Below are 24,086 nucleotides of genomic sequence, written 5' to 3'. Positions count from 1 at the left end.
ATATAGAGTTTAGATTTAATTTTGTTTAAAGAAAGTCTAAAGGAGAATACTTTTATTAAAATTTGTCTAGTACTTAATTAGTAAAAAAAGAGTGAGTAATAATATCACACTATTAAATAAAATTTTATCCTATTAAAAATATCAATAATAACTAATTAATGACTATAAATCACAAAATTTACTGTCCCTTAACACTCCATTGTGATACTTGATGCTATAATGATAAAAGCGGTGAGTTTTAGGTTGCACTTGCCAAATCACCAACTCTCTTAACACGAGTCAACACTACCAGGGGATAGCAAGCCAAAAACTACCAGGTGCATGAATCATCTCATCCTGTATGTCTGACATATATGTAACACTGGTACTAATTAGTAATTAATTTTAAAGCGAGCAAAAGAATCCATATAATAAACAAGAAGTATCTGATCATCATCAGATATGGAACCAACATCACTTTTAGTGCCGTTTGTGCAAGAACTAGCAAAGCAGGCATCACCCAATGTTCCAGAACGCTATATCCGCCCACAACATGAGCGTCCAACCCTATCCTCCACCCCCAACAACCACCCTTTGCCCCAAGTTCCTGTTATTGACTTCGCCAAATTGCTGTCCCAACAACACAAGGAACCTGAACTCCAGAACATGCACCATGCCTGCAAACACTGGGGTTTCTTTCAGGTTTATTTTATTTAATTTCTTGCTGATGGATTATTATTATTTTGTATGTAGTGATTGCATATATGACATACATGCAGCTGATTAATCATGGAGTGAGCAGTTCATTGTTGGAGAATGTGAAGAAAGGTAGTAAAGATTTCTTCAATCTTCCAATGGAAGAAAAGAACAAATATAGGCAGAAGGAGGGAGACATACAGGGATATGGACAATTATTTGTGGCCTCCGAGGAACAGAAGCTAGAATGGGGAGATGTCTTTTACATGTTAACCCTGCCACCTCAAATTAGAAAACCCCACCTCTTACCAACCCTACCCCAACCTTTCAGAGATGATTTGGATACTTATTGTGTGGAAATGAAGAATCTAGCGGTCCAAGTGATTGAGCTTATGGCAGATGCAGTGAAAGTGGAGAGGAAGGAAATGAGAAAATTGTTTGGTGGTGGGAGTCAAGCTATGAGGATGAACTATTATCCAGCATGTCCCCAACCGGAGCTTGTGATGGGACTCAATCCTCACTCTGATGGTGGTGCACTCACCATCCTTCTCCAAGCCAATGATGTTGAAGGCCTCCAAATCAAAAAAGATGGTCAATGGCTTCCTGTTAAACCACTCCCTAATGCCTTGGTCATCAACGTCGGAGACATATTGGAGATAATCACAAATGGGATTTACCAAAGTATAGAACACAGAGCAATAGTAAATGCGAAGACAGAGAGGATTTCCATAGCCACATTTTACGTGCCTGCCATGAGATCAACTATAGGTCCAGCACCAAGCCTCGTTACTCCTCAAACACCAGCAATCTTCAAAAGTGTTGCCTATCAAGAATTCTACTCTGCCTACCTATCAAAGGAACTTCGTGGGAAAAACTTCCTCAATAGCATGAAGATCGCAAAAGAAGCTGAGTAATTAAAGAGAAGACAAAATGTATGTGTCTATGTAACTATGTTCAAAATTAAAACACAATGTAACTAAAGTCTTTGTTTAAACATATCATATTATTGTTAACAATATAATGAGACATTATTTGAACTTCTTTATTCATCTCCTTCATTCAGTATACAAAGATTATTAGTAGCGTAACCAACTGGTACAGGCTACATAGTTACTCCAATTTAATATATTATCCGTTGGATTGTTATGTTAAGTGCATGTATCATGTGATTGATAATTTGATATTATATCATTGACTCTTGGGAGTTGAAAATAGAGCACACGTAACAGGGAAGCCATTAATATATAGTTGAAGCAAGTAGTGAGAAGTAAAACAAGCTAATATGTGCGAGTGTTAGTTGAAGCTAATGGAAAAAGTAAGTATCGTAGTCCCTAGTGTTCAGGAAATAGCCAAGGAGGCATTAACCTCCATTCCAGAGCGTTATGTTCGTCCAGATGACGAGCGTCCGGTCTTATCTGCCACCACGACTAATGAGCCTTTACCTCAAGTTCCAGTCATTGACATGGCTAAACTGTTGTCCCAAGATCTCAACCAATCTGAACTTCAGACCCTGCACCATGCATGCAAACACTGGGGTTTCTTCCAGGTACGGTTTTAATTAATTAATTCCTACCGACATCAAATAATCATGTGTAATGATTCTTTGAAATATTGTACAGCTGATTAATCATGGAGTGAGCGGTGGATTGGTGGAGAATGTGAAGAAAGGTGTTGAAGAATTCTTCAATCTTCCAATGGAAGAGAAGAACAAGTTAAGGCAGAAGGAAGGAGAGGCAGAGGGATATGGTCAGATCTTCGTGGTGTCTGAGGAACAGAAACTAGAGTGGGCGGACATGGTTTATATGGTGACTATGCCACCTCACTTGAGGAAACCACACTTGTTCCCCAACCTGCCCCTACCATTCAGAGATAACTTAGAGACTTATTGTGCGGAAATGAAAAAACTTGCGATCCAAATGGTTCAATTTATGGCAAACGCCCTTAGAGTGGACCCCATGGAAATAAAAGAGCAAATTGGTGAAGGGACTCTATCAATGAGGATGAACTATTACCCACCATGTCCCCAGCCAGAACTTGTCATGGGACTCAATCCTCATTCTGACGGTAGTTCCCTCACCATCCTTCTCCAAGTCAACGAAATGCAGGGTCTCCAGATCAAAAAAGATGGAATCTGGATTCCTGTCAGACCCCTTCCTAATGCCTTTGTTATTAATATTGGCGACATATTGGAGGTATATGCTACCTTAATTTCAATTTTTATTTTCACTTGTCAACTATGTTTCTAAAATCATGCATGCGTCATGCGTGGGTGCAGATAATAACAAATGGAATTTACAAAAGTATTGAACATCGGGCAATAGTTAATGTGGACAAGGAAAGGCTTTCTATAGCTACATTTTACAACGCTGAGCCACACAGAAATTTGGGTCCAGTGTCTAGTCTTGTTACACCACAAAATCCAGCAATGTTCAAAACAACTACTGTAGCTGAATACCGTAAAGGATACCTTTCGCGAGAGCTTCGTGGCAAATCATATCTTGATAACTTCAAGATTCATAACCAAGATGAAAACAAAAAAGTCAAAGACACATAATATATCCATGTGGCACGCACAAAAGTTTCTTTGTAATAAAGTTTGCTTCTTTGTTGTCTTGATCTTGTATTTATCCCATTCCCTTTGTAAAATAAATAAAATAGAATAAAAAACAACAATTTAATTATTTCTGGATAAGTTTCTTGTGCAATGAAAATGACGGAAAGAGTGGCAGTTTTAGCCGGCACAAGTCACTTCATGAGTGGATTGGCTTGATTAAGTCAATGAGAATTGTTATAGTTGACAATTACTGAAACACCGTATACTTAAAAACTTTTCCATAGTATAATATTGTAGATGTAGATTTAACATTAATTATAAGAAGTTGCCCCCTAATAGTAAAATTCTACTTCCGCCACTGTTAATGTTCCTAAATAAATTCATTATGTGTCACCGATCCTAGTTTGAGTTGAACATTTATGAAGCACTGCATAGCCAAACTCATTGATCCATCTCTGACACTGAGTGTTGCTAATTGATCATGGAAATAGCAACCGTCACAGTCCCTTGTGTTCAGGAAATAGCCAAGGAGGCATTAACCACCATTCCAGACCGCTATGTTCGTCCACACAATGAACGTCCAATCTTATCTGCCACTGCTACCCAGCCTTTACCTCAAGTTCCGGTGATTGACATGGCCAAATTGTTGTCCCAAGATCTCAAGCAACCTGAATTGGAGAACCTGCACCATGCTTGTAAAGACTGGGGTTTCTTTCAGGTTTGTCATCAACTTCATCCACAGTTGTTGATGTAAGAGCACTTCACTGTTTTGACTTTTGAGTATCTTACAGCTGATTAATCATGGAGTGAGCGATTCATTGGTGGAGAATGTGAAGAAAGGAGTTGAAGAATTCTTCAATCTTCCAGTGGAAGAGAAGAGGAAGTTTGGGGAGAAGGAAGGAGATGTAGAGGGATATGGTCAGGCATTTGTATTCTCTGAGGAACAGAAATTAGAGTGGGCTGACATGTTCTTTCTGGTCACTATGCCACCTCACTCCAGGAAACCACACTTGTTTCCAAACATCCCCCAACCATTCAGGTTCTTTCTGTTTTGTGCATGTCATTTTATACATCATGCTTCTGATTTTATGACTATGTCTCATGATATTTGGATCTGGTTAAAGGGACAACTTAGAGGCCTATTCCTTAGAATTGGAAAAACTTGTTATGGAATTGGTTGACCTTATGGCAGATGCCCTGCAAGTCCACACCACGGAGATGAAAGAGGTGTTTGGTGGAGGAACTCTATCAATGAGGATGAACTATTATCCACCATGTCCCCAACCCGACCTTGTGATGGGACTCAATCCTCATTCTGATGCTGCTGCTCTCACCATCCTTCTTCAAGCCAATGAAATACAAGGTCTACAAATTAAAAAAGATGGAATGTGGATTCCTGTTAAGCCACTCCCCAATGCCTTCATTATTAACATTGGAGACATGTTTGAGGTAATGTCATCAATGGATTGTAAAACACAATTAGTTCTAACAAAGATTATTAACTGATTGGGAATTGGCAGATGATAAGCAATGGAATTTATCGAAGCATTGAGCACAGAGCAACAACAAACTCAGAGAAGGAGAGGATTTCTATAGCAACATTTTACAATCCTGATATCAATTCTATTCTGAAACCAGCACCAAGCCTTGTGACTCCAGAAACACCAGCTGTGTTCAAAACAATTAGTGTGCAAGAATATTACAAGGGATACCTTTCAAGAGAAATCCGCGGCCGATCATACCTTCAGAGCATGAGGCTTCAAAATGAAAATCAGGAAACCTCTTAAATGAAAATATGGATATGATACTAGCATTTGGGATTGCTTTGCCATTCACTTTCTTTGTTCTGTTGTTTTTCTTTTTGTACGTGAATGATAAAAGCTGTCTCATTTCAGTGTTTGATTTACATGTAACAAATTTGAGTGATTAAGAAATTTGGAGTTTGAACGTTAGTTGGAACTAATTGTTCACTTGCTTTGCTAGTTTCCATAATAATATTGAGGATATTTTCATTATGTATTAATTGCGATGTGGAATTACTGGTATCTATTTTGTCATATATTATATTGTTATTATGTAGTCCTAGTCAACTAAATTATGAGTATGTGACATATTACTGAGGTTGGAATCTTCTTAGTCAATATAACGTGAAATTGACAAATGAACAACCGAACATATTCAACTCATGATGACGTCTGAATTTGTAGAGGGAGAAGGATATATTGAACTCATGGTGTGTTGGTGTTAGTTTGAGTGTGATCAATTAAAAGTTAAGAATGGAAGCTGCATCTGGTTTAGTTCCCTCTGTGCAGGAAATAGCAAAGGAGGCATTAGCACAAGTTCCACACCGTTATGTTCGTCATCAGCATGACCGTCCAATCTTCACCACCTCCACTAATCCTCATGATTTGCCTCAAGTTCCAGTCATTGACATGGCCAAATTGTTGTCACAAGATCACAGGGAACCTGAACTGCAGAAACTGCACTATGCTTGCAAAGACTGGGGATTCTTTCAGGTTTCATATCTTAAAAGCATTTTATGAGTGTTTATGGTTTTGATGTTTGACTATGATTATATATACAGCTGATTAATCACGGAGTGGACACTTCATTATTGGAGAATGTGAAGAAAGGTGCTCAAGATTTCTTCAATCAGCCAGTGGAAGAGAAGAGGAGGTTTGGGCAGATAGATGGAGATGTGCAGGGATATGGTCAGGCCTTTGTAGTCTCTGATGAACAGAAATTAGACTGGGCTGACATGTTCTTCATGTTCACCCTGCCACATCAGATCAGAAAGCCCCACTTGTTCCCAAAGATTCCCCTACCATTCAGGTTCTTCCTTTTCTCTCTCACTCTTTCCATTATCTCAAAAGTCATACAGCATCTAATTTTTAAGCTGCAGAGATTATTTGGAAGACTATTGCGGAGAAATGGAAAAGCTTGCAGTGAAAATGCTTGGCCTTATGGCTGATGATCTTTCTATACACCCCATGGAAATAAGGGACATGTTAGGTGAAGCTGAGCAATCAGTAAGGATGAACTATTACCCGCCGTGTCCGCAGCCGGAGCTTGCCATGGGACTGAGCTCTCATTCTGATGGTGGTGGCCTCACCATACTTCTTCAAGCCAATCAAGTTGAAGGCCTCCAAATTAAAAAAGATGGACTCTGGATTCCTGTTAGGCCCCTGCCTAATGCATTCATCATTAACATTGGGGACATGTTGGAGGTACTTACATTTTTTTAGCCACAGTGAATTTATGTGAATTGCAATGATTTATGTGAATTTGATTTGGCAGATCATAACGAATGGAATCTATAGCAGCGTTGAACATCGAGCAACGGTTAACTCAGAAAAGGAGAGGCTTTCCATAGCAACATTTTACAACCCTGCTTTAGATGCTATTATTGGTCCCGCACCAAGCCTTGTTACTCCTGAAACACCGGCAGCGTTCAAGAGAATCGCCGCCGGGGAGTACTTCAAAGGATACCTCTCACAAGAACTGCGTGGGAAATCATTCCTTGATAGCATTAGGATCCCAAATGGAAAGTGAGGAAACCTCTTACAAGCTCATATTATGTAATAAGAACACTGATAATTGTGTATGCTGATTGTTCACGATAAAATACCGTGCTACTGCATATTCTATACACTGCATAATTTTGTTGTAAACTTGTAATAGTTACACTAAATAACTTCAATCATGGAGACTAGGAGACTTCTCCAGCTCCTTAGCTTATACCCAGAAAAAAAAAAAAGAATTATTATCATAATTCATCGGTTGCCACATTAAGTGGAATTTATATATTGCCATTAATAATTTTATTACGCTGTCTGTGCTCGTAGCTAGTAAATTTCCTCGTTAGGCCAGGGTACAAGAATAATATGGTTCTTTGCATGGTTTAAGTCCCATTTTATACGGTGATGGGGTATTATTCTTAGACAAAAGTTCAAGAATCAGTAGAATTTATTAGTTTTTATTAGTATTTTTAGTTATTAATTTAATTTTTTTAGTTTAATAATTTAATAACATATTTTTAGTTTATATTTTTAAATATTACTGATTAACTGCTAATTAATAATAATAAATTTTACTAACTCTCTAACAATATTTTTATTCTTAATTTGATAAATTTTATCTTTTATAAATAGTTTATTAAAATTTATTTTAAAAGATAATATTTTAAAATTTGTAACACTTATATTTAAAAATTCAAAGTAAAAGTATAAACACAGGTAACAACAATAATTAATAAAAAAATTTTAATATTTATTATATATAATATATAGGATTATATTCAGAGCTCGAGAATCGAGTTTCATTAAGCAGAAGGGGGTAATCCCTTCTTTCAATTTTTTTCTATAGATTATATACAAAATTTTAATTTAGTTTTTCCCTTAAAATTTTAATTTTATCCTTTTTTTTGCAAAATAAATTTTAATTCCTTCCTAAAATTTAACTTAGCTCTATTTTATATTATACTAGATTTTTTAATTTTTATATACATAAACTTGATTTGTTAAAACTACAAACATAAATACATAATTTTTTTATTAACCACTTGTGATTATCAAAAATACAAACATTTCTTCAAAAACATTTCCAAATCAAATCCAATTGTCATCATAGTTTCTTTGTGTACAATTGCTTGTTTTGATTTTTCTTTTGTATTTTTTTTTTTTTTTGTAAAGATAGATCCAGGCAAAGATAGGATACCTTATTTGGAGGGTTCATGAATAAAATTCATGTTTTATTTTCTGTCTTTTAGGATTTTGGTTTGTTGTGCTAGTAAAACCGTAACCACAACAATTATTTTTGGTGCAAATATTAGAAGGATTCCTGATAATCAAGGGAGAGAAGAAGGAGAAGAATGGAAGCAACATCTATTCTTGTGCCTTGTGTGCAAGAGCTAGCAAAAGAGCCATTGACCACTGTTCCACAACAATATATTCGTCCAGATCAAGACCCTCCGCTATTATCTACCACCATTAGTGAGTCTTTGCCTCATGTTCCAGTGATTGACCTGTCCAAATTGTTGTCCCAAGATCTCAAGCAATCTGAGCTGCAGAAACTGTTTCATGCCTGCAAAGAATGGGGCTTCTTTCAGGTTCTCCTGTTAGTCCTATTAGTACTTGTGAGTATGATTTCTTTTTTAAGTTTTGATGCTAGAAACTTTGTTCTTATTGGCAACAGTTGGTTAATCATGGAGTGAGCACTTCATTGGTGAAAAATGTGAAAACTGGTGCTAAACAGTTCTTTGATCTTCCAATGGAAGACAAGAACAGGTTTTGGCAGACAGAAGGAGATATACAGGGATTTGGTCAGTCCTTTGTTGTATCTGAGGCACAGAAACTAGATTGGGCAGATAGATTTTACATGATCACACTCCCATCTCACATCAGGAAACCCCATTTGTTCCCCAATATCCCCCTCCCATTCAGGTCAGTTAGTTGGCATTTAGATTTTGAGTCTATAATATGGTGATTTCATAACTTTGGTTTGAATGCAGAGATGATTTAGACACATATTCTGCAGAACTGGAAAACCTTTCCATCCAAATCCTGGAGCTTATGGCAAATGCTCTGGCAATAGACCCCAAGGAAATTAAAGAGCCATTTAAGGAAGGTACACAAATAATGAGGATCAATTGTTATCCTCCATGCCCTCAACCAGAACTTGTCATTGGCCTGAACACTCATTCTGATGCTAGTGGCATCACAATCCTACTCCAAGTTGATGATGTAGAAGGCCTTCAAATAAGAAAAGATGGCATGTGGATTCCTGTTATGCCCCTCCCTGATGCGTTCATCATCAACATTGGAGACACTTTAGAGGTACTTGACCAACAATACTCAAGCCCCACTTGACTGTTGAATTAGTCAATGTGATACTACTGATTACTGAATTAGTAGTTAGCTAGCAATAGTTTATCTATCACAAGTCATAATAGAACTCACATGAGTGAGTTTGATAGCTTATTTAAAATGAGTACATCTAACACAAGTGGATTATATTGTGACGATTTTGATGCTTGCTAACATGGTTTTGCAGATGATGACTAACGGGATTTTCCAGAGCGTTGAGCATCGAGCAACAGTTAATTCAAAGAAGGAGAGGATGTCTATAGCTACCTTTTACAGCCCTAACAGGGGGGCAATGATAGCTCCGGCGCCAAGCCTTGTTACCTCAGAAAGACCAGCGCAGTTTAAGAGTATGAGCGTAGTGGAACACTTTAGATGGTACTTGTCACGACAACTTGGTGGGAAATCACACCTTGATGAACTCAGGATACACCATGAAAATCATTAAAACATGTTAGAGGCTAGGAGTTGATTACCCTCCGTCTCTTGTATACATATATAAATTCACTCCTCTCTTGTAAGAACTCATAACAGGAGCCTGTTTCTCAAACTCAATGCTTAACCATGTTCTGCAGATCATACTCATTTGTGTGTTCTCTTTTATGTATTTACCAATGACTAGTTTTTTTTTTTTTGTAAAAATATATAAAAAAAAAAAGAATATTTTAATATCTTTGTGTAGTCTAAAATTTTGTTTGAAGAATGAAAAATAAATAATAAGCTAACACATTCATTGATTAAGTTTTGAGAATGATAATGAATATGATTATTGGAGTCCAAAATTGACTATTAGTGGTACGGCTGCACCGCACTCACTCAACTCGAGTTCAAGTAGCCTGGATATAAGCGAAGAAGAAACAAAAATGAAAAATTGAAAATAATGAAGGTATAAGTTATGTTAGGTGAAAAATGGATGTAATAACGTTCGGGATCATAGTGGGAATAATCGTGCTGTTTCTAATAATCGTTTGCTACATCACCATAGAAGGCACCTGCAAATCACGCTCCTAATCCTAATACCAATTTACTTCTCATGGCATTGCTTCACTCATTACTCTTTGCGGCTCTCACTCTTCTCTTTTCTTTGGATCTGGGTACTGCGCATCAGCATCACCCTCACTCCCACTCTTCCGCCTCCTTCTGTACCCATGGCCATGACCACAACCACGACCATGACCATGACCATGCTCATCATAACCACAAGCTTCCCGAGGAGTTGGCGGAGGAGGAAGATATGAAGCTTTATGGCTTTGGGTATCCTCATGACCATGGCCATGATCATGGCCGTCATCATCATCATCATGGGCATCTGCACCACCACCATATTGAGGTCACAGAGCTATCTGGTTTAGGTACTCCATCTGTTTGTGAATATGCCCAGTTGACCATTCTATGTGTTAATCTATCGCTTTTTCTGTTTTTATGTTTTATCTGCTGCAAATTCAGCTCTTTCCTGTTGATTCACACATTCAATTCAACTCTTCTGTAACTGGCTCTTCTCTTTTCTTCTTTATTTGTAATTTTGATGTTAGGCCTTTGGTTGAATGCGCTGGGCTGTTCATTTCTCGTGAGCATGGCTTCCCTTGTCTGCCTCATTATCCTCCCTTTAATCTTTGGTAAGTAATTTATCTCTCATTCTATATTATGGATCATACAATCCAAATTGATCTTTTCAAACATCATAAAGGGACTATTTACGTTGCGCAAAACTCAACTTTTCTGGGTTACTCTCCTGTTTCAGTGCAAGGGAAACCATCCAAGGCCGTTGTTGATTCTTTGGCTTTATTCGGGGTTAGGTTTCTTCGACCTCCTTTATTTGCCTTCAGCACCTTGAATGCTTCTTTTGATTGCTTTTCATTCACACTGTTTATTTCATCAAGATTACTACTTTATCCCATCTGTTATTTTCCGTAAAACTATTTATGAATAAGTTCAAACCATGTCCTGTAATTCATTACTCACTTTACATGGACAATCTAGTTTTGAATTTGATATAAGCCACAGACCAGATTGACAAAGAAAGTTACTGAGTAATTATCTATCACCAACATAGTAATATCTTCCTTTTCCGTTTTTTTTCTTTGATTCACATTTCTTTCCCTTTGTTCTCATTGATCATGCCTATTGCAGGCGGGAGCTATGTTGGGGGATGCCTTTCTTCACCAGTTACCGCACGCATTTGGTATGAAATGCTACACAACCTGTCTTCAATATAGCTGATGCCTGAATTTTCACAAAATAAGTTTACTCATTAGGCAAATTCATTGCTCCTTTGAAAATACATTCTTAAAAACTCCATTCAGCACCCCCACCCTCCAATTGAAAATTTAGAAGAAAAAGGAGGAAAATGCTTGAAATAAATTTTTGCTTTTACTATGAATGTGTCTCTTAACTTCATTTAATTTTGGTTCTTAAGCAATATTTTAATGCTTTTATGTGTGTTTAAATCTTATAATTGCTAGTATTCCATTATCTGATATCATTGGGGGACCTTATGTTTCTCTCTCTAGCGTATGTGGTGTGTATATCTCTTTCTTCCTTTATTATTATTATTATTTTTTGAACTGGTGCTGACCCTACAGCATTGGTAGTTTCCAAGCTTTGTTAGTTTGGTTAATAATGTTATGAAAGTGTAAAAATTCTGAAGTTTGTTAATCAATCCTTGAATGAAACATTGAAACATGTATGAAGTGTTTAGTATGGGAAGACAGAGGGATTAAAAAGCAGGGTAGGGGCAAATGCAACGTGCATGGCTTGGAAAAAGGGTATATAGGTTATAAGTTTTCTGTGCACTGCAATCTAGAAGCCACTTTCCATCTCTGATTTGGTTGAGACTGGGCAGCATTGCTGTGTTGTTGACAGAGAACATTTCCTCTTTTTCCTTCTTTTCCTATTTTTGTATGGAGGATAGCTCCTCCTTTTCCTAGTTTCACTGTGTCTCTCTTTTTTTCTTTTTTCTAATTATATTTCTCTTCCTTTTTCGTACCTAATATGATTCTCTTTTACTGTAGGTGGTGAACACTCCCATTCTCATGGGGATCATGATCATGATGATAGTTCTGGACATGGCCATGGACATGGACATGCACATGCACATTCTATAGCTGATCTTTCTACGGGAATGTCCATCCTAGGTTGGTAATGATATGTTTGATCTTTCTTAGCAACGTTGTCAATTCTCACCTTGCAAAGATATGTAGCATATTTGGCTTCCTTTTCTTATGGTATATCACATATTAATTCTTATATGTTTGGCAATTCTTGCAGCTGGAATTGCACTCTTTCTTCTTGTGGAGAAAGTAGTGAGGTATGTTGAAGAAAACTCTGGAGGAGCTAGTTCATGGACACATGGACACCACCACCATAATCACAACAGTAAGAAAAAGTTGAAGGATGATAGCAACTCAAATACAAAAGAAGAGAAATTTCTAGATGAGGGAAAAGATTCCAAACAGGTATCCAATGACTTGAAAGAAGATAATCCATCTCAATCTGAATCGTCACTAAGAAAGGTAAGATGATTGTTTACAAATTGTTGATTCAATTTCAGAATGAATAAGCCTGGTTTTCAAAATACATTGTGCATACAATGATACAAAGTATACAACTAAATAGTTAACGTGGTCATACTTTTGTTATCACATCATAAGTTAATATTAGGAGCAAAAATCGAATACAAACTATTTTATCACAATATGGTTTCTTACTATACATAATTTTCCCTTCATAAGTCAAAGTTATTAAGTGTAGAGTGCATTTGATAGGTTAGAGAAGACTATACTTATATAGATAGGATGTCCCTATTTGACAACATATGTAGCAACAATGGACTAAATTGAGATCTCTAGTAGTTTTTGGGCTGGCTTTGCATTTTAATCTTGAAAATATAGTTAAAAATTTAGTAATATTAGATAGTTGCTAATATTATTTGTAGTCCAGTGTAGTGTGAACACTTAGACAGCTTCTTTAACTTGAATGGAATACGGGAAGTGGTGAGACAAGTTTGTCGTATATATGACATATCCTTGTATTACAGAGAACTGGTGGCAAAGCAACCAAAGGCAAAGGCGACAATGTCAAGGCTAGTGCTGTAGGTAGCTCCACAACCAAATCCTCAGATGTTAAGGAACCCATTAGACAACCATCAAGTCTTGTGTTTGGCTATCTCAATCTGTTCTCTGATGGAGTTGTAAGCTATTTTTACCTTTTATTGAATATTTGAATTTAAATGAAGGCTTTCAATGTATTCATGCTGACTGTGTTAATATCGCAGCATAATTTCACCGATGGAATGGCTCTAGGAAGTGCATTCTTGCTTTATGGATCTGTTGGCGGTTGGTCTAGAACTCTGTTTTTGCTTGCACATGAGCTCCCTCAAGAGGTTCAAATCAGTCCTTATTCTATATCATGCATAGTACTATGCCTATTTGCAGAACATTTTGCTACAGCATCCTGTTTATTCAGGCATGACACAAATGGCAACAGATATTTCTTAAAGGCGTTAAACTTTTGTGTGTTTAATACATAGCATCATTTTCAATAGAGATTGTGTAACATATATGCATGCTGTTGGAACTTTGGTCTATCTGGTTGCCATATCTTAAGTAGCCTTCCTCAATAGCTCGTTCTGAGAAATATAAGTTGTTCATTGGGTGGTATGATTTCCATATTGGATAAGCAAAGCTGCTGCATGCGACACTTTTATGACATTTTGGGTCTCAGCATGTAATTTGAAAAGAATATACATACTAGACAGTCAGAATTTTTGCCATAATGAGATAAATTTATCCTTAGCCTTTTGATGAAAAAATGGGTTCCACCATCTCTTACGATTAAATGTTTACAGTGATTTTCGTCAAAGATTCTAATATTTTTTTGGCTATAATATCACTTGTCATCATGTACCTTGCATTAGTATGGTCTGTTTCTGGTCAAATATCTAATGTTATTTGTTTCCCTTACAAACAGGTTGGTGATTTTGGCATTCTAATAAGATCTGGTTTCACCATACCAAAAGCTTTGTTCTTCAACTTTCTATCAGCACTCGTAGCACTTGCAGGAACTGCATTGGTGAGTGCTGCCTTCACCAAATACAGTCTGTTTTTTAGTGGATCCAGAAATTGAAGATATAAATACACAAACATATAAACAAAAATAGGAATGTGAATAATGACAATCCAGTCTTCAAAAATATTTTTTGGCGGTTAAATAGAAAGACAATCAACTATTGCATGTTTTGGAAAGAGCAAACAGTTCAATCATTTTTGCTTACCAAACTAAAATGACATAATGATTAAAAAGAGGGAATATTATACTGCCTTAGATTCCTGTGTGGTAACAAGGTCATTATTATCCAAATGTTCTACCGGAACAATTGTATGTGTCACATCTTCTTTCATTTCCATGTCCCCATACCCTAAACAGAGGTAGGGCATGTCATGCTCTCAGCTTTTTAGATTTGCCACCATTAATGGTTACTGTGTCCAAGAGTGAACACAAAATGGAATAGTAAATCACTGTTATGGATGCAGGCTCTTCTCTGGGGGAAAGATCCTGGACAGTCATCTCTGATTGAGGTGAGGGATTGTCCATAATAAATCTATTGGTTGATTCTAAAATTGATTTTGGGAATGACATATCTATCTACCTTTTGATAGGGATTTACAGCAGGTGGATTTATATATATTGCAATAGCTGGTGTGCTTGCAGAGATGAATAACAATGGGAAAACAACATTCAGAAGTACAGTAGTCCAAATTATCTCGCTGGCAATGGGAATGGCTGTTGCCCTTGTTATCTCCCTTGTAGAATGAATGAGGAATTTAAATTATCATTTATTCTTGATGTGCCAATTATTTTCAGAAAAGGTATATGCAAAACTGTGTCTAGAAATGATTTTCATTATTCTCTGCTAAAATGGTGGACCCGGAAAAGCTTGTAGGAGGAACTGGAAGAAAATGATAGATCAAACAGAATGGTCAGGGCTTATGCTTGAAATGATTCCTTTCTCCCCAGCTGAGTGAAGCCTTGTATAGTAGAGATGCTCCTTTAATGATACTAGCCGTAGCACAAGCTCTTTGTCTTTGTCAGATTATGTTAGCTTGTAACATTCTTCTTTTTCTTTCTTTTGAGCTGTATAGCAGTCAAAATGCTTTCCTCTTTCTTATACACGTGAGTTAAAACGTTGGGTTTGTCTTATTTATATTTCTTTTTATATCTTTTATTAGTTGATTTCCTTCCTATTAAAATTGAACTGAACCTGGCTGTGACCTCGTGGTCCATCACTATTTCGGCAAACTTTTTGGATGCAGGTTTAGATTTTGGAATATCGCATAGAGCATTTATACTAACATCCAATCACCAGGTGCCAAGCAATGGAAAAATTTTAAGCTCATAAAATATTGATTTAGTCTTTATAATTGACATAAGGTATAATAATGTCTGGATTTAGTGAAACACATGAGAGGTACATTTTTCTTATACCACGATATATAATGAGTAGTATGCGGTAACTATGCTTCTCCTCTTGTTCTCTAAACCAATATGAAATCAAAATGCATTATGATTACATATAATGTTGTGATGGAACTTCCTCTTTCTATCTTCCCTTAAAATTTATAAAAAAAATTAAGGCTCAAATTTGTCCAACTGCTGAAGCATTTCAAAGATGGCAATATTCTGGTGTGAGGGGAGGGGAGGAGGCGTTGGCATTCTGATTAATGGAGTCATTACAAGGTCTCCTCCATGTGTGAGGGTGTGGTGCCTCTTTCGGACTCCTCGAGCACGAGGCTCTGTATCCAAGGTAGCCACTCTTCCTCCTTCCACTGTGGCTTCAGATATCTCTACTCTCTTCCTTAAGCTTTCTGCATGTCTTTTATCATGCACGCCACCATCCTGCCAAAGCCATTTATAACATCCACAACATATTTTGTGAATTAAGTTTTAAGTGTTTACCTTTAGAACAAGTCCATAAGACAATAGAAAAGAGTAGCTTCATAAACACCAAGATCACTAGATGATGAGCAATATATTATATATTACTGTAGCAGAATTTGTCTTGAGGCAATATGAATAGTCATGTCCATTTCATATACAGTATTCTATGTTATATATGAATTCACAGTACCATAAAAATACAAAGTTCACCCACCACACCAAACACCAATAATTGATTGAGGAGAGAGAGAGAGAGAGAAATATAGAGTGGATCTCTACATTGCTCAAGATATGATGTGTTCAGTGAAATGGTACTGCAAAACTGGCAGAACCATATACAAGTTAAATTCATAGTCCTCCTTGGTGAAAGAGACCATTATAATAATATGAAGCAGCTACTTAATTTATATCAGCATGGTGGTTTAATTAGTTCTTCATGCAAACGCCATAACATAAGAAAACATGTAATGCAGATAATGAATACGTTGCTTACGTTGTTATTGATAACGGATGACTCGGGCATTGGGCATTTGACTGGACGATCTTCATCTGTAGGCTCCATGGGGTGTTCCACTGGAAAGAAATCTGTGTTGTTCTCATTATTACTATGCTGATGATGATGCACTTCCATTATGAAGGCCCTTCCTTGACCTTGCTGAGTTATTGCACTGCTCCCATTCTCATCTCCCTCCTTTTCATCCTGACAATAATGCAATACACAACAAATGAAAGCTTCTTACTTACTTAATTAGCTTGCTAATTAAAATTGCCTCTCTCATGCAGCAACTTATATAGTAAGAGGGACTTACAAGAATGAAATGATCCGCGCATGAAAATCCCATGAACCTGTAAGTTCATGCCAGAAGCAGTGCTCTCACTTTAATTTAGTGTTGTGTATGTGTTGTTCCAGTAGAGAGAGGAAAAAGAAAGAGGAAAAGAGAGGGGACAGTGAGCAGCATAAAAAGGAGTAGAGAGAGAGAGAGAGACTAGTGACGCACAGTGCAAAGACGAAGCCAAGGTACAAATTAAAGCAAAATAGAATGGTATTTCACCCAAGTTATGAATATTTTAACCCCAAAAGGGTTCAAATACGATTTTGCGCTTTTCCTTTTATTATTGGCTTTCTTAGCTTCTTCTGCTTTGCTTTGTTGAAAATGTAAGCATCAATCTCTTTCTAGTTTCTCTCACCTCCTGCAGGAGAGAAGGGGGATTTTGTGCTTGCTTGCTGCTACACCCAACACACAAGACATTCCATCATCGTAAAGAGCAAAATCAAAGAGCCGAAAGCAAGAAACATAGCGTCATTCTTGCTATCACTTTAGTCCTCATTCTCACTTTTGAATGCCCCCTACTACTACGTTTACATCGATGCATGTATGGTTTTTAATTAAATCCATATATAACATGCTTTTTGTAGGATCGGAATGGGATTGGTATCATTTGTTCTAGTTTCAATGTTATTGCCATTTGCAGATATCGAGGACGACAAAGGTGCACTTGGTGGGGAAAGCCTACATCATTTGCATTCGCCTTACAACTCTGCTTTATGTTATTATCTTTATTTCTATATTGCTTAATTTTAGGTTATATATACTAATGTCTTATATTAATTAAATTGCAAATGAACAAATCAGACATTACTGAATGACATATGTTTTGTTTAGTGTTGGAAAATGGGACAGTAGTAGACCCAAAAAGCAAAAGGAACAAACAAGTTGGCACCACAGTCCACAGGAGAAGTAACTCACTCCCACTAACTATATGAATAGGAGGCTTGTTACAACTTAATTCTGAATTTATAGCCGAAAATTAAGTGTTAGCAATATTAAATACCACAAATCTTGCTCCACATACATATATGTTGTGTTTTCATTTTTCAAACTGCCGAAAATAGTACCAATTATTGATGAATGATTTTCCATGCATCCAAATATTGCCTTTTAAAGGGCGACAGAGGCAAGCAATTCAGCAAGAGGCCAACCCCATCAAATATCACCTATATGGTTCTGATATGAAAAAGTGAACATCAAAGTTTTTATTGATTATTATTCTATTTGGACCAATTTCTATTAGTGATTAAATTAATCTATATTTAGTTGTTAATTATGATAGCACAAACATCCAAAATTAAAACAAAGTCACTCCATAAAACGACAACTCATCACATTAACAAAAGAAAGAAAGAAATAAGCAAAGCGTGTTTCTGGCTGACACATCATTACAAGCTGCAAACTACCAAATTCCACCACATGAAACTCCAAAATACACGTTTATTACAACCATCGTGAATGGCACAAACCCACTTCCAACAAAACATTCTAGATAGTTGGACGGGAAAAAACAAAACAACAGCAAGAACAAGAACAAGGAGGAAGAACAACCTTTCTTCTTCTTCTTCGTTGTTGTTGTTGTTTGCTTGTTGCCGCCAATATCCACGTGCCCAAACGGTAATTTCAAAACATACGCTAACCGTAATAACGGAACATTCAAGGAAGAAAAAACCTTAACAAATAAAAAGAGAATCACGAAGAGGAGGAGGGAAAAGGAAAAAAATGAGGCTATGGCAAAAGGCAACGGGGGCTATCAAAGATAGGAAAAGTATATGGACCGCTAAATTGATGCATAACGGTCCATATCAAAATCCTATCTTCGAAGCGGTGGTCATCAAGGCTACAAGCCATGATGAGCACTGCATCGATTGCAAGAACGTGCAGAGAGTCTTTCAATGGCTCCGAACGTCCCCGTTGCACCTCAAGCCCCTGCTCTTCGCCTTGTCCTTTCGAATGGAGAAGACGAAGAACTGGGTGGTTGCCATCAAGGGCCTCATGCTCATGCATGGCGTCTTCTGCACCAACATTGCTGCGGTGCAGAAGATGGGAAGGTTACCCTTCGATTTCTCAAACTTCTCCGATGGATACCTGCACCCTTCAAAAGCTTGGGGATTCAACTCCTTCGTGCGTGCCTATTTCAATTACTTGGACCAAAGGTCAGCGTTCGTTTCCTCCGAATTCAAGAGGGTGAGCATGAAGAACAACAAGAAGGATGGTCTTGAGGTTGAGGAGACGTTGATGGAGGAGCTTAAAATGTTGCAGAATTTTCAGGCGCTGATTGACTCGCTCCTTCACATAAAGCCCCGGAACGAGAGCATGAAGCAGAATGCACTGATCCTTGAAGCCATGGATTGCGTGATAGTTGAGATATTCGACGTTTACAGCAAGTTCTGTAAGAGAATGGCGAATGTGTTGATGAGAATCTACGATGTTGGTGGCAGAGAAGAGGCTGCCGTGGCTCTCAAGGTTCTTCAGAAAGCGTCGTCCCAAGGCGAGGATCTGTCTTGCTACTTCAAGTTCTGTAAGGTGATTGGTGTCCTCAACGCCTCTCAGTGCCCCAAGATTGAAAGAATCTCCGATGAAGACATTGAGGATCTTGAAAGAATCATAAGCAGCGGAGACAACATGGCCATTGTGCTGAGCGACAGTTGCATGGAGAAAGAGTTGAAGACGGTAATCACAGAGCAGTGGGAGGTGTTTGATGATGTTGATGATTATTCTTCATGGCAAAACAAGAACCCTTTCTTGGATTCATCATATGACTACAGCCTCCTATGTCCTCCTCCTCCTCCACCTCAAGTTCTTCCTGATCTAATTAGTTTCTAGAGAGGATATCATCATCATAACCAATTAAGCGTACCTGCTTAAAATAAATGTAATGGCTCCCCCCCATTTTGAAATTAGACCTTATCCATTACATGTTATGAAACACGTATATCTCTTTTATCAATGTATCCTCCTCTTCTCCGATCCTCATTTGCAGAGGAATTTTTGAATCCCACCTATTCAGTTTATTAGGAGAGTTTTAAAAATCTCTATGTACAACTGTCTTTTCTTTTCTTATTGTTCTTAATCTTATGATTAGATAGATATTCAACATTTTCCTTCACTCATGCATTCATTTTTGCATTCTGTGCGTGTTGTTGCATCGCATTTGTAATATAGAACCATGTACTACCACCATTCATTCCAAATCCAAGGTTAAAAGATAAATAAGCTAAATCACACTAACCTTGACTACCTTTTACATGTGGGTTAAGTTACTCATTTTTAAAAAGAAAGCAGAGGATCCCCAATGGAGCAAGGCTAGTGCTATCAACTTTTTTCCACCTTTGCAAGAGGTTCATTTGCTTCTTTTTTTCCAGCAAAATTACAAAAAGCATCAGCATAAATTTATGTCAGTTGATTATTAGATGACTGGTATTGTTCTTCTATATTTATCTTCTTTTTCTTTTTCATTTTTTCGTTTTATTAATTGATTGCTCACAATTTTGAGCAAAAATAATAATCGGGTTAAGTACGATTTTGGTTTCTAAAGTATAGGCCGAAAATTTTTTTCATCCCCAACCTCTTTTTTGTATATAAAATCATCACTAAGGTTTAACTTAGTTTTAAAATCATCTTTACCTTAGGCACCAAAATCGTATGGAGGTGGTAGCGGAGGCGGAGACAGAGGTGGATCGTAGACAACTTCTTCTTCTTTCCTTCCCCTTTTACATGAACAGAAACACTCTCTTTCTCTCTTTTTTTATTTTATAATTTTTTTTTGTTATGAATAATTTAGTCCAAAATTTTAATATTTAAGTAAAAAGTACAATTTTAAAACTTGGTTTTAAATATATGTAAAAAAAAAGTTAGAGACAAATTTTCGACCTATACTTATACCTTAGGACCAAAATCGTACTTAACCCTAATCTTTATAAACCAACCTTTTTCAGTAAACATCAATCAACTTTTTTTAAATTATTTTGTTTATATTAAATTTTATACTATAAATTATAAACCTAAATTTTAAATAACTAATATTGACTAAGTAAATATTAATTACTTATACTTTCTCTTACAATTATCGAAAATTATGTACATCCATTGCCACCAACAACTTTTACGCTCAGCTCAGGCCTCAGGTTCCATTTGACTATTTGGGCAGTGATATTATGTATTTAGCATTTCATAAGTACAATATGTAGCATCCCCATCTCTTCCTTTTAGTATGTTATAGTAAAATTCGCAAGCTATTTTGTACGCTCTAAGAATTTATATGGCACTGATACACACATCGTTAATTAATACTCATACTCATACACCTCTAACAAAATTGACAAAACCAAAATGACATACAAACTACAAAGTCCAAAATTTCTTACCTTAATTTATGCCAAACAGGATAAAGTTGTAATACTATCGACAGGTTCCTAATTAAAGAATCCATCCATATTTTGTCAGCATTCCATTAAGAGTTGCCAACTAACAAAACATCAGAATCAGAATCAGATTCATGCTAACATTAAGAAAAATTAGTTTTAGTTGATAAGCTCTTGCCAGTTCGTTGCACCAAACAAAACTGCTTAGTTATTCACAACAAAAATAGTGATTAAACCTTAAACGTACCAAGGCCAAATTCCTATTTTCGACAATATCACAATCCTGTACGGCTGTACTAATAATAAGAGCCAGCAAAACATATGGAGTCGTTACATTGCATTGACAGCTAAAAATCACCGGGATTGAATCATGTCTACCTTGTACTGATTTTTTCATCTCATTCTGCTACAACACAGAGGCATGGAATATTTGGCGGATTATACACTCACTAAAGATTAGACTTTCACTTGAGATTATACATCATAGATGTAAGATCTGAAGATCCGAAAAAGGAAAAGCATGTTGTGCTAGAACTCTAACCGAGATAAAAGAAGTCTAAATGGGGTACGTCTCAAGCAGTTAAGTGAAAGTATTGCTATCAAGATCCTATGCAACTACAAAACTGATTGGTTAAATAAAAAAAGCACAATCAGCATATGATTAATGAACCTTTAGGACAAACTAAATATGAAACTATAATTCATTGTTAATAGTAACATATCTAAAACAAAGATCATAACATTAGTCAACAACTTGAGCAAATACAATTAAAATGTGAATGAGTATTACCCAAAAATAGTCGATCTAGTAAAAGATCATCTACATAAATGTTAATGCCATACCAACATAGCCATCCCTTGTCACATAAGAAGATGGTAAAAGAACAAAAGAAATGGAATGTTCAAATTTCAGGTAGAAGTACCATACCAAGACATTCTTAGATAACTGAGAACAAATAACTCAACATCTGTGTGAAATAACTCAACACAGGTGTTATATACAAGTTAAACAGACCATAGGTCATGGGTCTTAGAAGCACCTAACTACCTGATAGTGACAAATTTGTTGGTGCCATGTCTAGCCCAGTGATTCCTCAGGTCAATTGGGTTACCAAAATTATAGCCTTCGGCTGCTAGTTTCTCTAATACCTTCTTAAAAGCACCCTGGCTCATTTTCCGTCCAGCTATCCTTGCCCCACGTCGTTTCATGCTCATTGGCAATGGATATGTCGACACATTTGTAGTACAACAAGCAGACTGCCATCCTCCACATCCCCAGCGATAACACTGCTGCGGAGTCCCAGTACATGAACAAACTGGAATGGGTAAACTGGAAATATCCATATCAATTCCATTTATTACAAACTCAATTGTCTTCATGGGCTTTGATCTTTGGACAGGAGCATTGCTTTTATCCTTCGGCTTCCTTGGTTTCTTCGCTTTTGGAGTTGTTGAGGCAACCCTACCCTGCCGTTTCCTTGGTTGGACTCCTTCCTTTTGCACTGTTTCTTCAACTATATCAGCCTTCTCATCTCTTGATGTATCAGGTGGCTGTGTAATTTGTGTTGGAGCGGCTGAAGTTTCCGGAAGAACAGGATAATTGGGATTGGTAGGCTGCATATTGAAAAACCTATCTCGCTGGCTTATCCAACTATCCCTCACATAGTTGATTGGCATTTGTGCTTCGGAAACTACACAGTCTCGAGGGTGAAATGCTCCATTTGTATTAACTAACATAGTTGGATCCCGACCAGGCATAAATGGTTTTGTGTCACGATCTGTCATACCAGGCATGAGCTGCAGGCCAAGATGCCCTCCTTTGAAGGGTTCATAGTATCCCCAATTGGTCATGTTCAACATATCATCATCCATGACAACTACACAAAGGAAAGAAACAAAAAGATCACGAAGTTTCAAAATTATGTCTTTTGCTTCTTTTTTCAGTGTACATCATCAAAGCCTTAGCATAACACCATTCCACGGAAACATAATCTGGAAGCACTTTTCAAAGTCCATGAGCTGAACCTAAGAAAATAAATCGACACCAACAAGCACAGAGAGGGGGAAAAACGAAAGCAATGGACCCAAATAGATCTTGCCTTCTAAGTGGAACACCCTCACAATTTGGTTCGACAGAATATTGAAACTTTCCGACATTATCAAAGCTAAATTACCAAATCACGCTCAGACAAATCTAGATTTAGCATTTCCGAGTGAAGAACTCGGGAACTTCCTCGATTTTGAGTCACCACAAAGATGAAAACTCACGATCTGAAGGTCCCTGTGGTCCCTACATTTTCCCGAGAACAAAACAGAACACACACAAAAACATAGCATCTGGCGCAGATCCCCAATTCCCATTTGAGCTAACCAACAATCAGAACTAGGGTTCCAAAATTGTGAGAACTTGAATAGGAGATCTAGCTTATAACGGCAAACAAAATCCAAAATACTAAAAAGGAAAATTCATATAACAGAATATTTATAAGGATGCAAAAAGAAATGAGAGGGTTCGACGGTTGATGAAGGACCCCATCTATTCAAATTTTAAAGGAGAGAGAGAGAGAGAGAGAGAGAGAGAAGAGAGAGGAGAGAGAAAACTTACTTGGTGGGTGCAAACGGCTCTTTAGGGTTTGGCCCTTGCTGGAGAGAGAAAGATGAGAGAGACAGAAATCTGAAAGAGAGAGAAAGAGAAAGAGAAAGAGAGAGGAGAGAGAGAGTGCGAATAGAGGAAAGAGAATCACCAAACTAAAACAATCTGAACGTGAACGAGAGAGAGAGAGAGAGAGAGAGAGAGAAATCGGATCTAAAAAATAGGGTTCCCGATGGCCACTATATTATGTTAAATTTAATTTATAATAAGTAT

The 24,086-nt window shown here is 37.1% G+C and overlaps 9 protein-coding genes across 12 annotated transcripts; 7 read left to right on the top strand and 2 right to left on the bottom strand.

Annotated features, from left to right (window-relative positions):
* The first annotated feature begins 236 nt into the window (after nt 1–236).
* On the top strand, nt 237–1,707 carry LOC148572716 (oxoglutarate-dependent flavonoid 7-O-demethylase 1-like). 2 transcript variants are annotated; one of them, XM_088508112.1, is made up of 2 exons: nt 237–681; nt 759–1,707. In XM_088508112.1, exons 1-2 carry the CDS (start codon nt 442–444, stop codon nt 1,587–1,589), a joined length of 1,071 nt encoding a protein of 356 aa, XP_088364238.1. In that variant the 5' UTR covers nt 237–441; the 3' UTR covers nt 1,590–1,707. The 2 variants fall into 2 exon arrangements, with proteins under 2 accessions (XP_088364238.1, XP_088364239.1); XM_088508113.1 differs by having other exon boundaries at nt 381–681; nt 782–1,707.
* A 102-nt stretch (nt 1,708–1,809) lies between these two features.
* LOC107632095 (oxoglutarate-dependent flavonoid 7-O-demethylase 1) lies at nt 1,810–3,367 on the top strand. The gene is made up of 3 exons (XM_088508110.1): nt 1,810–2,221; nt 2,295–2,867; nt 2,951–3,367. The coding sequence occupies exons 1-3, from the start codon at nt 1,982–1,984 to the stop codon at nt 3,227–3,229; spliced, it is 1,092 nt and encodes a 363-aa protein (XP_088364236.1). The 5' UTR covers nt 1,810–1,981; the 3' UTR covers nt 3,230–3,367.
* Nucleotides 3,368–3,513: 146 nt separating this feature from the next.
* LOC110262507 (oxoglutarate-dependent flavonoid 7-O-demethylase 1) lies at nt 3,514–5,249 on the top strand. The gene is made up of 4 exons (XM_021119965.2): nt 3,514–3,947; nt 4,021–4,268; nt 4,354–4,678; nt 4,750–5,249. The coding sequence occupies exons 1-4, from the start codon at nt 3,711–3,713 to the stop codon at nt 5,014–5,016; spliced, it is 1,077 nt and encodes a 358-aa protein (XP_020975624.2). The 5' UTR covers nt 3,514–3,710; the 3' UTR covers nt 5,017–5,249.
* A 144-nt stretch (nt 5,250–5,393) lies between these two features.
* Nucleotides 5,394–6,900, top strand: LOC148572715 (oxoglutarate-dependent flavonoid 7-O-demethylase 1-like). Its single transcript, XM_088508114.1, has 4 exons — nt 5,394–5,745; nt 5,814–6,061; nt 6,132–6,456; nt 6,527–6,900. Exons 1-4 carry the CDS (start codon nt 5,506–5,508, stop codon nt 6,779–6,781), a joined length of 1,068 nt encoding a protein of 355 aa, XP_088364240.1. The 5' UTR covers nt 5,394–5,505; the 3' UTR covers nt 6,782–6,900.
* A 913-nt stretch (nt 6,901–7,813) lies between these two features.
* LOC107632096 (oxoglutarate-dependent flavonoid 7-O-demethylase 1) lies at nt 7,814–9,669 on the top strand. Its single transcript, XM_021119963.2, has 4 exons — nt 7,814–8,336; nt 8,423–8,670; nt 8,739–9,063; nt 9,281–9,669. Exons 1-4 carry the CDS (start codon nt 8,100–8,102, stop codon nt 9,536–9,538), a joined length of 1,068 nt encoding a protein of 355 aa, XP_020975622.1. The 5' UTR covers nt 7,814–8,099; the 3' UTR covers nt 9,539–9,669.
* Nucleotides 9,670–9,784: 115 nt separating this feature from the next.
* Nucleotides 9,785–15,288, top strand: IAR1 (ZIP metal ion transporter family). 2 transcript variants are annotated; one of them, XR_015907209.1, is made up of 12 exons: nt 9,785–10,442; nt 10,623–10,706; nt 10,832–10,881; nt 11,221–11,272; nt 12,102–12,224; nt 12,358–12,602; nt 13,127–13,279; nt 13,364–13,471; nt 14,059–14,160; nt 14,622–14,666; nt 14,748–14,957; nt 15,025–15,288. XR_015907209.1 is itself a non-coding variant. In XM_016335743.3 (11 exons), the coding sequence occupies exons 1-11, from the start codon at nt 10,124–10,126 to the stop codon at nt 14,901–14,903; spliced, it is 1,437 nt and encodes a 478-aa protein (XP_016191229.1). In that variant the 5' UTR covers nt 9,785–10,123; the 3' UTR covers nt 14,904–15,288. The 2 variants fall into 2 exon arrangements, 1 of the variants encoding a protein (XP_016191229.1); XM_016335743.3 differs by having other exon boundaries at nt 14,748–15,288.
* Nucleotides 15,289–15,465: 177 nt separating this feature from the next.
* On the bottom strand, nt 15,466–17,156 carry LOC107632098 (uncharacterized). Of its 2 annotated transcripts, none has more exons than XM_016335744.3 (3): nt 16,836–17,156; nt 16,520–16,726; nt 15,466–15,984 (listed from the first exon to the last, which is right to left on the bottom strand). In XM_016335744.3, the coding sequence occupies exons 1-3, from the start codon at nt 16,866–16,868 to the stop codon at nt 15,718–15,720; spliced, it is 507 nt and encodes a 168-aa protein (XP_016191230.1). In that variant the 5' UTR covers nt 16,869–17,156; the 3' UTR covers nt 15,466–15,717. The 2 variants fall into 2 exon arrangements, with proteins under 2 accessions (XP_016191230.1, XP_020975621.1); XM_021119962.2 differs by having other exon boundaries at nt 16,520–16,758; nt 16,836–17,017.
* A 1,159-nt stretch (nt 17,157–18,315) lies between these two features.
* Nucleotides 18,316–19,956, top strand: LOC107634822 (putative clathrin assembly protein At1g25240). The gene has a single exon (XM_016338235.3). The coding sequence runs from the start codon at nt 18,579–18,581 to the stop codon at nt 19,680–19,682; it is 1,104 nt and encodes a 367-aa protein (XP_016193721.1). The 5' UTR covers nt 18,316–18,578; the 3' UTR covers nt 19,683–19,956.
* A 1,988-nt stretch (nt 19,957–21,944) lies between these two features.
* Nucleotides 21,945–24,044, bottom strand: LOC107632099 (protein BASIC PENTACYSTEINE2). Its single transcript, XM_016335745.3, has 2 exons — nt 23,826–24,044; nt 21,945–23,097 (listed from the first exon to the last, which is right to left on the bottom strand). Exon 2 carries the CDS (start codon nt 23,090–23,092, stop codon nt 22,265–22,267), a length of 828 nt encoding a protein of 275 aa, XP_016191231.1. The 5' UTR covers nt 23,093–23,097; nt 23,826–24,044; the 3' UTR covers nt 21,945–22,264.
* Nucleotides 24,045–24,086: the final 42 nt, after the last annotated feature.

Source organism: Arachis ipaensis, chromosome B3 (genome assembly GCF_059453495.1).
Source record: "Arachis ipaensis isolate K30076 ecotype BB chromosome B3, ASM5945349v1, whole genome shotgun sequence".
NCBI lineage: Eukaryota > Viridiplantae > Streptophyta > Magnoliopsida > Fabales > Fabaceae > Arachis > Arachis ipaensis.
This window is presented reverse-complemented; position numbering and strand designations above follow the sequence as displayed.

What these genes read in the sequence shown, in the direction of transcription:
- LOC107632099 (XM_016335745.3), bottom strand. Translation starts at nt 23,092, where the DNA reads ATGGATGATGATATGTTGAACATGACCAATTGGGGATACTATGAACCC.
- IAR1 (XM_016335743.3), top strand. Translation starts at nt 10,124, where the DNA reads ATGGCATTGCTTCACTCATTACTCTTTGCGGCTCTCACTCTTCTCTTT. An exon ending in CACAGAGCTATCTGGTTTAG is followed by an intron (nt 10,443 to 10,622) that starts GTACTCCATCTG and finishes TTTTGATGTTAG; the next exon opens with GCCTTTGGTTGAATGCGCTG. An exon ending in CACATGAGCTCCCTCAAGAG is followed by an intron (nt 13,472 to 14,058) that starts GTTCAAATCAGT and finishes CCTTACAAACAG; the next exon opens with GTTGGTGATTTTGGCATTCT.
- LOC107632096 (XM_021119963.2), top strand. Translation starts at nt 8,100, where the DNA reads ATGGAAGCAACATCTATTCTTGTGCCTTGTGTGCAAGAGCTAGCAAAA. An exon ending in AATATCCCCCTCCCATTCAG is followed by an intron (nt 8,671 to 8,738) that starts GTCAGTTAGTTG and finishes GTTTGAATGCAG; the next exon opens with AGATGATTTAGACACATATT. An exon ending in ACATTGGAGACACTTTAGAG is followed by an intron (nt 9,064 to 9,280) that starts GTACTTGACCAA and finishes ATGGTTTTGCAG; the next exon opens with ATGATGACTAACGGGATTTT.
- LOC107632095 (XM_088508110.1), top strand. Translation starts at nt 1,982, where the DNA reads ATGGAAAAAGTAAGTATCGTAGTCCCTAGTGTTCAGGAAATAGCCAAG. An exon ending in AACACTGGGGTTTCTTCCAG is followed by an intron (nt 2,222 to 2,294) that starts GTACGGTTTTAA and finishes AATATTGTACAG; the next exon opens with CTGATTAATCATGGAGTGAG. An exon ending in ATATTGGCGACATATTGGAG is followed by an intron (nt 2,868 to 2,950) that starts GTATATGCTACC and finishes GCGTGGGTGCAG; the next exon opens with ATAATAACAAATGGAATTTA.
- LOC107634822 (XM_016338235.3), top strand. Translation starts at nt 18,579, where the DNA reads ATGAGGCTATGGCAAAAGGCAACGGGGGCTATCAAAGATAGGAAAAGT.
- LOC110262507 (XM_021119965.2), top strand. Translation starts at nt 3,711, where the DNA reads ATGGAAATAGCAACCGTCACAGTCCCTTGTGTTCAGGAAATAGCCAAG. An exon ending in AAGACTGGGGTTTCTTTCAG is followed by an intron (nt 3,948 to 4,020) that starts GTTTGTCATCAA and finishes AGTATCTTACAG; the next exon opens with CTGATTAATCATGGAGTGAG. An exon ending in AACATCCCCCAACCATTCAG is followed by an intron (nt 4,269 to 4,353) that starts GTTCTTTCTGTT and finishes ATCTGGTTAAAG; the next exon opens with GGACAACTTAGAGGCCTATT.
- LOC148572716 (XM_088508112.1), top strand. Translation starts at nt 442, where the DNA reads ATGGAACCAACATCACTTTTAGTGCCGTTTGTGCAAGAACTAGCAAAG. An exon ending in AACACTGGGGTTTCTTTCAG is followed by an intron (nt 682 to 758) that starts GTTTATTTTATT and finishes ACATACATGCAG; the next exon opens with CTGATTAATCATGGAGTGAG.
- LOC107632098 (XM_021119962.2), bottom strand. Translation starts at nt 16,884, where the DNA reads ATGAACTTACAGGTTCATGGGATTTTCATGCGCGGATCATTTCATTCT. An exon ending in GCGCGGATCATTTCATTCTT is followed by an intron (nt 16,759 to 16,835) that starts GTAAGTCCCTCT and finishes GTAAGTAAGAAG; the next exon opens with CTTTCATTTGTTGTGTATTG. An exon ending in CATCCGTTATCAATAACAAC is followed by an intron (nt 15,985 to 16,519) that starts GTAAGCAACGTA and finishes TGGCTTTGGCAG; the next exon opens with GATGGTGGCGTGCATGATAA.
- LOC148572715 (XM_088508114.1), top strand. Translation starts at nt 5,506, where the DNA reads ATGGAAGCTGCATCTGGTTTAGTTCCCTCTGTGCAGGAAATAGCAAAG. An exon ending in AAGATTCCCCTACCATTCAG is followed by an intron (nt 6,062 to 6,131) that starts GTTCTTCCTTTT and finishes TTTAAGCTGCAG; the next exon opens with AGATTATTTGGAAGACTATT. An exon ending in ACATTGGGGACATGTTGGAG is followed by an intron (nt 6,457 to 6,526) that starts GTACTTACATTT and finishes TTGATTTGGCAG; the next exon opens with ATCATAACGAATGGAATCTA.